The following is a 16,427-nucleotide window of genomic DNA, read 5'->3' as shown; positions in this document are numbered from 1 at the left end:
CAGATGCCTGCATACTTAGATGTGCCTGTTTTAATCATCAACCATGTGAGTTGATAAATATTGAACCTTCATTAAATGTAACCATATTGCTACACTTTAGAGGCTCCTCTCTTCTTTTTTATACATGACGCTACTTGTATATCAAGACATCGCTTGTATATCAAGTCAAAATTTATTTAAAAAATGTGCTTGTCTTGCAAAGCGCTCTCAAACCAAGTTACTCTCAAACCAAGGTTTTACTGTATTATAATGTTTATTTTACAAATTTGATTGATTTTTTTATTTTTATCATTGTTTATTTACTACTTTTATTGATTATTTTTTGTTATTTTTATTTTACTATTTTTAGTACTGTTTTTTATAATTTTTATTATTTAAATTCTACTATTTGTAGTTATCATTTTATTTTACCTTATTTTAGGGAGAACTCCGGGCAAAAACGTTTTTCCATGTCCTTGTTGCTGATCTCCTACCTTCACCGACTATGCCATGCATCTTCTTAGCTCAGTAGTTGTCCCTCTGTAATAGCCTGATGATTTTCATATACAAAGGTTACATGGCAGGGAATTCCTGTTCGTAGGACGGGTGGCTGTTATTCCTCCTCTACCTTCAGCCACCGGTCTTGGCAAGTCTCATTTGTAGTTCTATCTACAGAAAGCAGGAATGTACTTCTGTCCCTGCGTTCTGTAGTGGGCAGAGTGGTCTCATGGACCCTTGGTCTGTATTGCCCATGGAGGTGGTGTCCTCCTTCTCCCTTCCCCTCCTAAAGTCATATAACTTCCACCAACACCCCCCCGCCATTGGCCATCTGTCACTGCTACACGGGGATCACGGAATAGAGCCAGACGGATCACACAGAGGGGGGATCTTCCACTGTAACACATCTTTTAGGGGAAACGCTGGCCGCTGTAAACTCCTGCCTCCTGGGATAGACAGCACGCTCTTCCCATGGCAGTGCAGGAGGTGGGACTTTACAGTGGCTGGCGTTTCACCTACTAGATGTGCCACAGAGGGAGATCCCCCCTCTGTGTGATCCAGTTGGCCCTCCTAACGATCCCTGCTGCACTTATGGGCACTAATGAGGCTGCACTTATGAGCACAGATAAGCTGTACTTATGGGCACTGATGAGGCTGCACTGATGGGAACAGATCAGCTGCACTTATGGGCACAGATAAGCTGCACTGATGGACACAGATAGGCACTAATGAGGCTGCACTTATGGGCACAGATATGCTGTACTTATGGGCACTGACGAGGCTGCACTTATGGGCAATAATAGGCTTCACTGATGTGAACAGATAAGCTGCACTTATGGGCACTGATGAGGCTGCACTGATGGACACAGATAGGCACTAATGAGGCTGCACTTATGGGCACAGATAGGCTGCACTGATGAGGCTGCACTAAGGTGGCACTGATGGGCACCGATGATGCTGCACTTATGGGAACTGATGAGGTTGCACTTATGGTCAATGATAAGGCTGCACTGATGGGCACTGATGAGGTTACACAAAGGCAGCACTGATGGGCACTAATAAGGCCGCACTTATGGGCACTGATAAACTGCACTAATGGGCACTAATGAGGCTTCACAGATGGACACTGATGAGGCTACACTTATGGGCACTGATAAGCTACACTGATGGACACTGATGAGGCTGCACTGATGGGCACTGATGAGGCTGCACCTAAAGGGGAGTTCCAGCCGTTTCTGCGTTTATTAAAAGTCAGCAGCTACAAAAAGTGTATTACAATGATATAAGTGACCAGTGCATCATATCCAATTCATATATGATAAATAAATAAATATAGTGAAAAAGATCCTAAAAAGAGTCCATCAATATAAGAAGTGTCGCAAGCTTGAGTGATGATAAGCACTTTGTGGATAATGTGCCAAATATTAGGTAAACTCCAACACCAAGTGATGGAAGCAGAGGATTAGATCACTCTTCTGAGTGTACTACACCTGTACCTTACTGCTGTAAGGCAACAGCATAAAGTGAAGGTTCTGGCAATCTTGGGGTAAATTCCAGATGGATCAACGTCCTGGCAGCTCCAGTCATAGATAAAACACAAGCAAGGAATGCCGTATAGTGTAGTAATTTATGTCATTTTTTTAGGAAAGCAATGTAGTACCTTACATTTAAGTAGATGGCAAACAGCGATGATATGATTGCTGTTTGCCATCTACCTAAATGTAAGGTACTACATTTACTACATTTACACTATACAGCGTTCCTTGCTTGTGTCTTATCTATGACTGGAGAAGCCAGGACGTTGATCCATCTGGAATTTACCCCAAGATTGCCAGAACCTTCACTTTATGCTGTTGCCTTAACAGCCAACCAGCCACCCAAAGCCCCTGTGCCAGCCAGCCACCCACCACAGGGTGCCAGCCAGCCACCACAGGGTGCCAGACAGCCAGCCACCCACAGGCAGGGTGCCAGACAACCAGCCACCCACAGACAGGGTGCCAGACAGCCAGCCACCCACCCACAGGCCCTGTACCAGCCAGCCACAGGCACTGTACCAGCCAGCTGCCCACAGGCCCTGTACCAGCCAGCCTCCCACAACCCCTGTGCCAGCCATCCACCTACCACAGGGTGCCAGCCAGCCAACCACCCACCACAGGGTGCCAGCCAGTCAGCCACCCACCCACCACAGGGTGCCAGCTAGCCAGCCACCCACCATAGGGTACCAGCCAGCCAGCCATCCACCACAGGGTGCCAGCCAGCCACCCACTACAGGGCGCCAGCCATCCACCACAGGGTGCCAGCAAGCCAGCCACCCTCCACAGGGTGCCAGACAGCCAGCCACCCACCACAGGGTGCAAGCCAGCCATTAAGCATTAAACAAAAATTAACATGTTCAGTACCAGATTTGTGTCAAAAAATTTCTTTATTTTTCAAAACTTTGAATGTACAAAATATCGGTCCATATTGGCCGATACCGATACGTTTTGACCAAAATATTGGTATCGGCCCTGAAAAAAAAACATATCGGTCTATAGCTAATTTTAATATTCTATTTTTAATTATCAGCACGCTGGCACTTTATCAGACCCATTTTTTTCACTTCAGATCAGCACAGCCTCACTCTGTATTGTTATATATCTTTTCAGTTTTGGTAAGGCTGACTGACGGTTGCAGCTATCTATTTATAGTGGTTCTTCTTTCCAGTGCCGGATTTTATACCTCTCTATTTACAAAAAGTGTAGCTACTGACTTTTAATAAACGCACACTCACCTGTCCCACGATCAAGCAATGCGGCCGCTCGAAGCCTCGGTTTTCTCCCTCGGCTCTACCCGGCACTGGCATCTCTAGTGTGGGCACCTGGCTGTAACAGCTTGCGTCCTGAATGGCCGGGCAATCTTCTGGGATCTGTGAAGTGTCCTAGAAGATTGTAGGAAAGAAGGGGGAGAGGAGAACTTCCGCTCGAGCCACCTAGGCGGTCCGAGCGGAAGTGGGAGCGGGTACCTGTCAAAACTAGGTACCCGCTCCCCCCCCAAAAAAATGACATGCCAAATGTGGCATGTCAGGGGGTGAGGATTCACTTAAAGTGGAAGTTCCACTTTTGGGTAGAACTCTGCTTTAAGGCCACTGATAAGCTGCATACTTACAATTACATACCAAATACATTCTGCTACTCCAGATGAGTATGGGGATACCACATGTATCTTTTTTTTCCAGACACATAAAGAGACCCAAAATCCAAGGAGCAGCTTTGGGTTTTCAAGGGGCATAAATGATGCATTTCATTTCCTAAAACCCTATCACATTTCTTGGGGCTCTGAAGTGCCGGGACAGGAGAAACACCCACAAAATTACCCCGTTTTGCACAGTAGATCCTTCAACATATTTAATTAGAGGCAGGGTGAGTCTTTTGAGGATAAGATTTTTTGCACAAGTTTTTGGAAAAATAAGTATGAAGATTAATTTGTATTTTTTTGTTACATACAGCCATGGCCAAGAGTTTTGAAAATTACACAAATTGTATTTTCACAAAGCCTGCTGCCTCTGTTTTTATGATGGCAATTCGCACATCCAGAATGTTATGAAGAGTGATCAGATGAATTGCAATTATTTTCAAAGTCCCTCTTTGCCATGAAAATTAACTTAATCCCATAAAAAACATTTCCACTGCATTTGTAAAGAAGGCTTCAGGGTGCCCAAGAAAATCCAGCAGGCGCCAGGACTGTCTCCTACACAGGGGCGGACTGAGAACCCTCAGGGCCCCCGGGCAAAATAAATTAAGGGCCCCCTTCCAGGCCCCACTCACGTTCCGCCTCCAGCCAACCATTGCCACACCCACATTCCGCCTCCAGCCACACTCACACCCCGCCTCCAGAAGAAGTGTGTCTGCTCTTCTCTCTCCCCTCTATCTGGCGGTACCTGCTATGCCAGGCCCAGAAGCAGGAGATGGGCAAGCAGTGAAATTTACTGAGAGGGTGTTCAAAATGTACAAGACAGAGTCACTTGAAATTTACTAACAGAGCCACATTTTTTACAGACAATTCAAAAAATTACATAAAATGGCTAATTTCAGTGCAAAACAGGGCAAATTTCAATATTTAGGCTATATATTATTTTAATCGCACATCCTACTAGTGTGATTAGCAATGTGTTTTAGGTATAACAAAAGGCCAAAAACATATTTCTCCATTTATATGAAGGTCAAGTTAAAGTGGAAGTAAACCCTCCTATCATTTTCAAGCAAGGAAGCTGCCATCTTGGCCTTTGTTTGATCTTCAACTGCCATGATGCTGCATATGTGATCGGTTATGATACCAGCCAATCGATGGTTTGACAGTTTGGTTGAGAGCACTACCAATGGGAGTGTTACATTTCCGGCACGTGCCGGAAATGTAACTGTTTTTTCAAACTGTTAAATTAATGGGTTTACTTCCTCTTTAATAAAACCCAACACAGGGTTTTTCTTTACAGTGTAAGTGGGAACTCTGTGGACCTTGAAGTAAAAGAGAACATTGTGGACCCTGATGTAAAGGAGAACTCTAAGGACTCTGATGTAAGAGGCTTTGCTGTGGACTCTGGTGTAAAGAGAAACTCAGATGTAAAAGAGTCTCTGGTCACCACACTCACCTTTACACAAGAGTCCATAGAGCTCCCCCTTACATTACTGTCCACAGAGACTGCATACACTGCACAAGAGATGGTCAGAGACTGCAGACATGGCACAAGAGATGTTCAGAGACGGCATATATGGCAGAAGAGACGATCAGAGACTGCATACATGGCACAACAGATGATCAGAGACTGCATACATGGCACAACAGATGATCAGAGACTGCAGACATGGCACAAGGGATGGTCAGCGACTGCATACAAGGCACAAGGGATGGTCAGTGACTGCATATAAGGCACAAGGGATGGTCAGGGACTGTAAACATGGAACAAGAGACGGTCAGTGACTGCATACATGGAACAAGGGACGGTCAAAAACTGCAGTTGAACTCGCATGATTTCAAAATGGCTTCAGTGTGAACCTCGGCTAAAACCTGGACGTTGATTGGTTACTATGCACAGCTGCACCAGATTCTGAGTGCACCCGTTTTAGTAAATCTCCTCCACAGTGTCGTCAGAGCAGCCAGCCATTGTTCATTTTTCTTTTAATTTATACTTTATTTGATTTTAAAACAACAAAAAAAAAAACATCTAGTATATCACAATATAAAATATGGTTAATCAATACATTCCTAATAAATCCCTCCCTGCTCCTCTTTACTATCCTCCAATTCTCCCCTCCTCTGCCTCACCCCGCCTTATCTTTCCATTTCTCTGTATATTTCCTAGTTTTCTATCCATTTTTCCCATATGTTAAATTTTTCGACCTGGCCCTCTTCTCTACTACACAGGCAGGGCCGCTGATGGGGGGGGGGGACCACCAGCCCTCTTGTAGGGGGCCCGAGCACACAGGGGGGCCCACACAGGGAGGGGGATTAGTGATGGACAACAATTACAGAAATCTTCCTCCAGCACCTGAATCTGATCTGTCCCTCTCCCTGCTATCAGCTTTTATCTGTTGAGAAAGAGACAGTTGTCCCTCACTAATCCCCCTCCCTGTGTGGGCCCCCCTCCCAGCACTTATCTCTGCTCAGGAGTTTATTTGTAAATTGTAACTTTGTTTCTCTCTCTCTGTCTCTCTGATCACTGAGCTCCAACTGCCCAGCCTGTATATTTTTCTCATCTCATCTTCTCTTTTATTTAACATAGGTTTTTTATTTTTAGATTTAGCAGGAATAATGCGAGTTATGTTTTATTTGTGTCTGATAATAGTGATTTTGTTGTAATTTTAGCTAAATATATCTTTAATATTTTCTTGGGGGGGCCCTGGCAGGTAGTCTGTACGGGGCCCCCCGATTTCTAACAGCAGCCCTGTACACAGGTATTCCATTTAATATATCTAGTTTATCTTTTCAAACCATTATTTTATAGAAGAGTCTAGCCATATTATTCCTTTCGCTGCATTTATTAAGTGTGGTACCAAAATCTCCTATATTGTTTTTGCATACACTTTGTATTATGAAATATGCATACCCATGGATCATTTGGGATCTCCTCTCCTGTGATCCCCTTTACATATTATTGTATCTCTTGCCAATATTCCTTAAATATACAATCCCACCAGATATGGGCCAGCCATTGTTAACCACTTCTGGACCGGAAGATTTTCCCCTTTAATGACCAGGCCATATTTTGTGATTCGGCACTGCGTTACTTTAAGTGACAATTGCGCGGTCGTGCGACGCTGTACCCAAATCAAATTGATGTCCTTTTTTCCCCACAAACAGAGCTTTCTTTTGGTGGTATTTGATCACCTGTGCGATTTTTATTTTTTGCGCTCTAAACAAAAAAAGAGTGACAATTCTGAAAAAAAAATCAATATTTCTCACTTTCTGTTATATAACATTCCCAAAAAAAATCTAAAAATCGAAATTTTTTAACATGTTAGGCCAATTTGTTTTCTGCTACATATTTTTGGTAAAAAAAAATCACAAAAAGTGATTGGTTTGCACAAATGTTATTGCGTCTTCTATTTACGGGAAAGATTTATGTCAGTTTTTTTTTATTTACTAGTAATGGCGGCGATCTGCGATTTTTTGCAGGACTGCAACATTGCAGCTGACAGATCGGACCCCTAACTGGCTAAAAATATGCACTGTTGCTGTAATAATGACACTGGCAGGGAAGGGGTTTACACTGGGTGATCAAAGGGTTAAATGTGAGCCTAGGGGAGTGATTCTAACTGTATGGGGGTGGGGTTTATGGAGTGACCATAGAGACATGTGATCCTATATAGAAGGATCACAAAAGCTCTGTGATCATTCCAGGGAGAAGAACGGTCGGCTGTGTTTACAACAGCTGACCGTTCTTCTCTCTCAGCGGGGAACGATAGCGGGTGGCAGACGGCAATCGGAGCCGCCTGCCCACTGCATCGGCTTCCCCGCTGCCTAGTGGGGGCAGGAGCACGCCGGCGGCGGTGCGCGCTCGCCCCCCTAGCTGCCGGTGCGGGACCGACCTAGCCCTACGTCGGTTTACGCAGGAGGGCCAGCCTGCCACAGTATATATATATGGGGTGGGTGGTCCGGGTCCATTAATAATCACTAGTCATAGCAGTACAATGCCACTATGTAACAATGCACTGCCCTGGTCACTGTGATGATTTTATTTTTACATACTGAGTGTTTACAATGCCAAACACTGTAGTAAACATTCAGTTTCCTCACACAGCTGATCACTGTAAACAGTTATATGAATGCACCATGCAGCCTTTGTTTACATAGTACAGGGCCAATTTGTACCCCAATCTGTGATCTGTCTAAAGCAGCCTTTTTCAACCAGGGTGCCCAGGCACCCTAGGGTGCCTTGAGGTTTCATCAGGGGTGCCTGGGCAAAATGCCTAAAAATGATATACCAGGCGGTGTGTGGATGAAGCCTGCCTTTTAGTTACACTAAGTCACAGGATTTTACTATACACCATTACAACCTTCTAGTTGCTCCCGTCCTAAAGACCAATGGGGTCATCAGTTGATATAGAAGATGTCAGTCACCTGCATAGCACCCTTGTTTGACCCTCCCCTGCCCCTCTCCATCAGCGTTGGGGTCACATTAGCTGAGTAATGGAGAAAAACTGAGGGAGAAGAGAAACATTGGAATACTAGTCAGTACCAACTTGCAAATGTGTATTTGCTTTAGAAGAATGAATCACCTCTAACGTTAAGTGTCCTACTTGGACTTGTGGATGGTGTTGCATTATGAAAAACTATTAGAATAGTTTTTACATTTTAGAATGGAGTGCCTCGTGACTGTTCGTAATTTTTAACCACTTCAATACCGGGCACTTTCACCCCCTTCCTGCTCAGGCCAATTTTCCCCTTTTAGCGCTGTTGCATTTTAAATGACAATTGCGCGGTCATACAACACTGTACTTACACCAAATTTATGTCATTTTCCCCCCACAAATAGAGCTTTATTTTGGTGGTATTTGATCACTTCTGGATTTTTTTCCTTTTTGCTAAACAAATAAAAAAAGACCGAAAAGTTTGGAAAAAAAAAAAGTTTTTTGTTTATGTTATACAATTTTGTAAATAAATACGTTTTTTTCCTGCACTGATGAGACTGCACTGACAGGCACTGATGAGGAGGCACTGATGGGGTGGCACTGATGAGGAGGCACTGATGGGGTGGCACTGATAGGCACTGATATGTGGCACTGATAGGTAGCACTGATATGCAGCATTGGTGGGCACTGAAAAGCGGCACTGCTGGGCACTGATAGGCGGCATTGATGGGCACTAATAGGTGGAAATGATGGGCACTAATGGGCACTGATAGGTGGCACTGGTGGGCACTGATAGGCGGCACTGATAGTCACTGACGGGCGGCACTGATGGGCACTAATGGGCACTGATAGGCGGCACTGATGGGCAATAATGGGCACTGGTGGGCGACACTGATAGATGGTAATGATGGGCACTGGTGGGCAGCACTGATAGGGAGGGCACTGGCGGGCAGCACTGACGGGGAGGGCAATGGGGGGCTCCCTGAGCCCTGATTGCCATCCCTGGAGGCCATAGTGGGCATCCCTGGGGTCATAAGTGGGCATCCCTGGGTTCATAGGTGGGTATCCCTGGTGGTTCTAGTGGCACCTCCCCCCCCGAGGGTCTGCACTGGTAATAATTGATCTGATTACCAGTGCCGACCCCCCCCCTGTCAGGGGAGCCGCCGATCGGCGATCCTTTACTCGTGCCTGTCAGGCACGAACTAAGGAAAGCCGATCAACGGCTCTTCCTGTTTACTATGTGACCAGCCGTGATTGGACACGGCTGATCACATGGTGAAGAGCCTACGTCAGTAGGCTCTTTACCGAGATCGGAGATGCAGGGAGTCAGACTGACACCTCGCATCACCGATCGCCGCTCTGCCCGCCCCCGGGGGGCGCGCAGAGCTGTATTATCCTGCCGCTGCCATATGACGTCCGGTCAGGATAATACAACCACAATCCCGCCGTCAATTTGCTATAGGGCGGGCGGGATGTGGTTAAAGGGTGCTTCGAGATTGTCCATCATTTTTAAAGGGTGCATTGACTGGTAAAAGGTTGAGAAACACTGGTCTAAAGGACACAGAAGACATGCAGAAGTAGCAGGAGTGCTAGGACGATTTAACCACTTAACGACTGCCCAACGACTATTTACGTCGGCAGTCTAAACCTAAATACCGGTGTTATGGTAGCAGATAGCTGCCATAACCCTGGTATTTTTTTAAACTGCGGGCGGTCGGCTTTCCGAGATGGGTGGTCCCAGTGGCGGATTCGCCGCGGGATCACCCTTCCGGGCGGCGTAAGAGGTGACCCCCCCTCCCGCCACGTCCCGGTACTTTTTCCCACTTACCCGACCCGCTGGCAGTGGGAAAACGTTCCGGTCCCGGATCCTCACAGACAGGATGTTGAGTGAGGGCAAGCTTGCCCTCGCTCGACTCTATGGTCTTGGAGGACCGGAGCGACGGCAAACATCATTGCCTAGCAACCGGTTTAAAAGCTTCATTTTTTTTTTCATTTTAGTGTACTTGTAAGATCTGAGGACTTTTTGACCCCAGATCTCACAAAAAATAGGTCCTGTCGCGCCTATTTCTATTACAAGGAATGTTTACATTCCTTGTAATAGGAATAAAAATGATCAAAATTTTTTTTTTAAAAAACAGTGTAAAAATAAAAAATAATAAATAGTAAAAAAAAAAAAATTAAAGTGCCCTGTCCCCGTTAGCTCGAGCGCAGAAGCGAACGCATACGGAAACCCCGTCTACATATGTAAACGGTGTTCAAACCACACATGTGGGGTATCGCTGCGATTGTTAGAGTGAGAGAAATAATTTGAGCCCTGGACCTCCTCTGTTACTTTAAGATGGCAACCTGTAGAAATTTTTAAAGTGTCGCCTATGGGATTTTTAAGTACCAAAGTTTGTCGCCATTCCGTGAGCGTGCGCAATTTTGAAGCATGACATGTTGGGTATCTATTTACTCGGCGTAACATTATCTTTCACATTATGGAAAAAAAATTGGGCTAACTTTACTGGATTCTTATTTTTTAATTAAAAAAAGTGAATTTTTTCCAAAAAAATTGCGTTTGGAAGACCGCTGCGCAAATACGGTGTGATAAAAAATATTGCAATAATCTCCATTTTATTCTCTAGGGTCTCTGAAAAAAAAATATATAATGTTTGGGGGTTTTAAGTAGTTTTCTAGCAAAAAAAAATGATTTTAACTTGTAAACACAGAGTGTGAAAAATAGGCCTGGGGCTCAAGTGGTTAATACGCCCTCCCTCAGGAAGCAGCCATTTGGCCATCTTTAAAGGCTGGAGGACAAGTGATTATGGAAGAATTCCAGGCATAGCTATATTATACATAGTTACAGTGCCTTGCGAAAGTATTCGGCCCCCTTGAACTTTGCAACCTTTTGCCACATTTCAGGCTTCAAACATAAAGATATAAAACTGTAATTTTTTGTGAAGAATCAACAACAAGTGGGAAACAATCATGAAGTGGAACGAAATTTATTTAGTTAATACTTTGTAGCGCCACCTTTTGCTGCGATTACAGCTGTAAGTCGCTTGGGGTATGTCTCTATCAGTTTTGCACATCGAGAGACTGAAATTTTTGCCCATTCCTCCTTGCAAAACAGCTCAAGCTCAGTGAGGTTGGATGGAGAGCGTTTGTGAACAGCAGTTTTCAGTTCTTTCCACAGATTCTCGATTGGATTCAGGTCTGGACTTTGACTTGGCCATTCTAACACCTGGATATGTTTATTTGTGAACCATTCCATTGTAGATTTTGCTTTATGTTTTGGATCATTGTCTTGTTGGAAGACAAATCTCCGTCCCAGTCTCAGGTCTTTTGCAGACTCCATCAGGTTTTCTTCCAGAATGGTCCTGTATTTGGCTCCATCCATCTTCCCATCAATTTTAACCATCTTCCCTGTCTCTGCTGAAGAAAAGCAGGCCCAAACCATGATGCTGCCACCACCATGTTTGACAGTGGGGATGGTGTGTTCAGGGTGATGAGCTGTGTTGCTTTTACGCCAAACATAACATTTTGCATTGTTGCCAAAAAGTTAGATTTTTGGTTTCATCTGACCAGAGCACCTTCTTCCACATGTTTGGTGTGTCTCCCAGGTGGCTTGTGGAAAACTTTAAACAACACTTTTTATGGATATCTTTAAGAAATGGCTTTCTTCTTGCCACTCTTCCATAAAGAACAGATTTGTGCAGTATACGACTGATTGTTGTCCTATGGACAGAGTCTCCCACCTCAGCTGTAGATCTCTGCAGTTCATCCAGAGTGATCATGGGCCTCTTGGCTGCATCTCTGATCAGTCTTCTCCTTGTATGAGCTGAAAGTTTAGAGGGACAGCCAGGTCTTCGTAGATTTGCAGTGGTCTGATACTCCTTCCATTTCAATATTATCGCTTGCACAGTGCTCCTTGGGATGTTTAAAGCTTGGGAAATCTTTTTGTATCCAAATCCGGCTTTAAACTTCTCCACAACAGTATCTCGGACCTGCCTGGTGTGTTCCTTGTTCTTCATGATGCTCTCTGCGCTTTAAACGGACCTCTGAGACTATCACAGTGCAGGTGCATTTATACGGAGACTTGATTACACACAGGTGGATTCTATTTATCATGCTTAGTCATTTAGGTCAACATTGGATCATTCAGAGATCCTCACTGAACTTCAGGAGAGAGTTTGCTGCACTGAAAGTAAAGGGGCTGAATAATTTTGCACGCCCAATTTTTCAGTTTTTTTATTTGTTAACAAAGTTTGAAATATCCAATAAATTTTGTTCCACTTCATGATTGTGCCCCACTTGTTGTTGATTCTTCACAAAAAATTACAGTTTTATATCTTTATGTTTGAAGCCTGAAATGTGGCAAAAGGTCGCAAAGTTCAAGGGGGGTGAATATTTTCGCAAGGCACTGTACATTGATCCAGCATAGAGAATAAGACATTATGTATATACCATGCCTGGCCGATGTTTCTGGAAATCACTGAAGTAGACACTACTACTCCAGTCATCTCCACCTGCATCCGGGGCTGAGCTCTTCTTACTGAACACAGGAGGTCGGCTGCTCTGCACCCCTTCAGAAAATACTTTACATTTCTCTTCTTCACTTCTGAATGAATGCAAAGCATTCTCTGATTGGATGAGATGGAGAGGTGGGGCGGTGATGTCCTCTGTTCCACTTCATCCAATTAGAGAACGAGTTGCATCTATTCAGAAAATGTAAAGCGTTCTCTGATTGGTAACTTCATAAAAACACCCACACCTGGAATTATCCATGAAAGACACATCCAATGGTGGCCACACATGGTGTAATGTATGCATGGGAGATAGGAACCTTAGTTTGTAGTCAGGGACTGAAGGGAATGCACTATATATACATAATATTACCAAAAGTATTGGGACGCCTGCCTTTACACGCACCCAAACTTTAAGGCATCCCAGTCTTAGTCTGTAGAGTTCAATATTGAGTTGGCCCACCCTTTGCAGCTATAACAGCTTCAACTCCTCTGGGAAGGCTGTGCACAAGGTTTAGGAGTGTCTATGGGAATGTATGACCATTCTTCCATTTGTGAGGTAAAGCACAGATTTTAGACAAGAAGGCCTGGCTGGCAGTCTCCGCTCTAATTCATCCCAAAGGTGTTTTATCAGGTTGAAGTCAGAGCTCTGTGCAGGCCAGTCAAGTTCCTCCACCCCAAACTCACTCATCCATGTCTTTATGGACCTTGTTTTGTGCACGGGTCCAAATAATTTGGTGGAGGGGGGATTTTGGTGTGGGGTTGCTTTTCAGGGGTTGGGCTTGGCCCCTTAGTTCCAGTGAAGGGAACTCTTAAGGCGTCAGCATACCAAGATATTTTGGACAATTTCATGCTCCAATCTTTGCGGAAAAAGTTTGGGGTTTGCCCCTTCCTGTTCCAACATGACTGCGCACCAGTGCACAAAGCAAGGTCTATAAAGACATGGATGACTGAGTTTGGGGTGAAGGAACTTGACTGGCCTGCACAAAGTCCTGACCTCAACCTGATAGAACACTTTTGGGATAAATTAGAGCGGAGACTGCAAGCCAGGCCTTCTCATTCACATCAGTGCCTGACCTCACAAATGTGCTTCTGGAAGAATGGTCAAACATTCCCATAGACCCACTCCTAAACCTTGTGGACAGCCTTCCCTGAAGAGATAAAGCTGTTATAGTTGCAAAGGGTGCGCCAACTCAATACTGAACCCTACGGACTAAGAATGGGATGCCATTAAAGTTCATGTGCGTGTAAAGGCAGGTGTCCCAATACTTTTGGGAATATAGTGTATGTAAAGCTCTGTGGGAATTGAGTACCTGAAATAAATAAATGATAAAATGAAAGGATCAATGTCTGTGTTGACACAATGGATATTTCTGACAACTGAGGAAGACAACAATGGCACGAGCAGCACGCAGTGACGGATTCCATCCTCCCATGTTGATGGGTTGTGGTGGAAGACAAGTGATCAGACAAGGTGGATTTGGTGGGTTGTTTTGTAGATTGATTGCAAGCAATTTACAAATAAATCCAGTAAAATGTATTTGTTACATGAGAAGAGCATACAAGAAGACTAAAGCCCCGTACACACGTACCGAATGTCGGCCGAACGATCGGCCATCTTTTGTCCAGGGCTGTCCTGTCGGTTGAAAACTGCAAAAGACTGCACATGAATTTTGTCGGCCAACAACAGCCGACTGCAGAAGTGATGTCATGTGATGGTTAACTTTCCGTGTGTTTTTTCTTTTCTGAGCATGCCCAGTCTTGCTCATCTGCTGTTTGTCGGCCGAATTCTGTACTGACTGGCGAACAATCGGCCGTTCTGGTGTTGGCCAACAAATATTTTAAAGATTCTGTTCGGCCAAAAAGTCGCAGTCGGTTGTCGGAAGCATCATACTAACAAGCCGACAATCGGCCGATCGGTCGGTGGCCGAATAGTTACGGCCGACAATCGGTACGTGTGTACGGGGCTTTGGGCCCTTTCACACGAGCGATCAGACTGTCAGTTTTTTAGGCGGATCTGATTGGATCCTCCATGCATCCCTATGGAGCAGCTGATGTTAGTGGAGACATGTCCGCTGACACCCGCATCCGATCCAATCCTGTTCATGAAATCCGGACGGATGGAAACCCTATTTTGGTTCGCTCTCATCCGATTCCCCCATAGAGATGCATAGGGCCCTGACATCTCCCTCTCTGCACACAGATCGGAGAGGGAGATGTCACCTTCCTGCTAAGCGGGGATCTGTGTTTACGCTCCCCTGCTGAGCGGCACGGATCCGCCTATAGAGGCGGACCGTGTGAAAGAGCCCTTAGGGTCCTTTTTACATGGGTGATCCGATCCTCCTGTCAGTTTTTCAGACAGACCTGATCGGATCCTCCATGCATCCCTATAGGGAAGCGGAGACATCTCCACTGACACCCGCTGCTATCCGATTCGATCCATGAAATCCGGATGGATGGAAACCCTATTTTCCTTCCGTCTGGCGGATCGGATGAGAATGGACAGGCAGTCCGTTCTCATTCGATTCCCCCATAGAGGACACAGAGCAGAGAGGGAGCTGTCATCCGCCTGCTCAGTGAGGATCGGTGGATCGATCCCCCGCTGAGCAGAACGGACCTCACCGGACGGCGCACCGTATGAAAGGACCCCTAACATGTTTCGGCAAACCGCCTTGATGACAGGTGCCGTTAGCCTTCTTGTATGCTCTTTTCATGTAATGAATACATTTTCTATACGGATTTGGAGTTCCGGCTCTCTTACTGGATTTGATTGCGCTGTACAATTGATTTTTTTATTGTCAAAACCGATCTATTTTAGTTGTTTGAAAGCATGATCTGTCACTCATTGCTCGATCAATGTCCATTTCAATAATTTTGTCCAATCAGGCATTGATCGTTCAGGTTCATCACACTGTGTATGACCACATCGATCAGATTCCATAGTGTATGGTCAGCTGAGGAGTGATAGAGCTCGGCTCATTTCTTGCACTGTGTGGCAATGAGCAGGACAGGGACAGTCCTCACTGATCGCTCATAGAATATCGTACAATACAGGACATACACCACCGATCCTCAGGACTGGAGGTGTGTGCTCTGCTCGGTCACTCGTCTCCTTCCACGTCGCTCCTCTCTCAGGATATCCGCGGATCTGTACCCGGAAGAGGAGAGCACCGATCAGACATGGCGGCCAGCGACCCTCCCCCCTCCATCCCGGTCCCCGCACAGGACAGGTCAGTCTGCACCGACACATCATCTTCCTTCATTACAGATCAATGTGTGTATTGTATGGGGGAGGGAGGAGCACACCCACCACACCACTGTCTGCCCGGGGGGTCCATGCTGGGACTTGTAGTTCCTCAATGACTCTGATTCCTGGGATGTATGTCTGGGGCCGGGCTCTGTGAGCTGATGGATCTGCTGGTGACAACGTGTGAGTTCAAGTTTACAAGTCACATGATAAGTATGAGGGTCCCTGTCACATGATAAGTATGAGGGTCCCTGTCACATGACTAGTATGAGGGGTCCCTGTCACATGACTAGTATGAGGGGTCCCTGTCACATGACCAGTATGTGGGGTCCCTTTCACATGACCAGTATGAGGGTCCCTGTCACATGACCAGTATGAGGAGAACCGTCACATGACTAGTATGAGGGTCCCTGTCACATGACTAGTATGAGGGTCCCTGTCACATGACTAGTATGTGGGGTCCCTGTCACATGACCAGTATGAGGGGTCCCTGTCACATGACTAGTATGAGGAGAACCGTCACATGACTAGTATGAGGGTCCCTGTCACATGACCAGTATGAGGAGAACCGTCACATGACTAGTATGAGGG

At 45.5% G+C, this 16,427-nt stretch overlaps 1 protein-coding gene across 1 annotated transcript in view; it reads left to right on the top strand.

Annotated features, from left to right (window-relative positions):
• Positions 1–15,593: 15,593 nt before the first annotated feature.
• Positions 15,594–16,427, top strand: part of GALK2 (galactokinase 2) — a 320,319-nt gene continuing 319,485 nt past the window's right edge. The window contains exon 1 of the mRNA XM_082254041.1: positions 15,594–15,819. Within this exon, the coding sequence (XP_082110167.1) occupies positions 15,770–15,819 (50 nt within the window). The 5' untranslated portion in view covers positions 15,594–15,769. The remainder of the gene's footprint in view (positions 15,820–16,427) is intronic.

Source organism: Pelophylax lessonae (assembly GCF_965119305.1).
Source record: "Pelophylax lessonae genome assembly, chromosome: 4".
NCBI classification, from domain to species: domain Eukaryota; kingdom Metazoa; phylum Chordata; class Amphibia; order Anura; family Ranidae; genus Pelophylax; species Pelophylax lessonae.
Note: the sequence above shows the minus strand (reverse complement) of the source record. Positions and strands in the feature narration are given on the sequence as shown.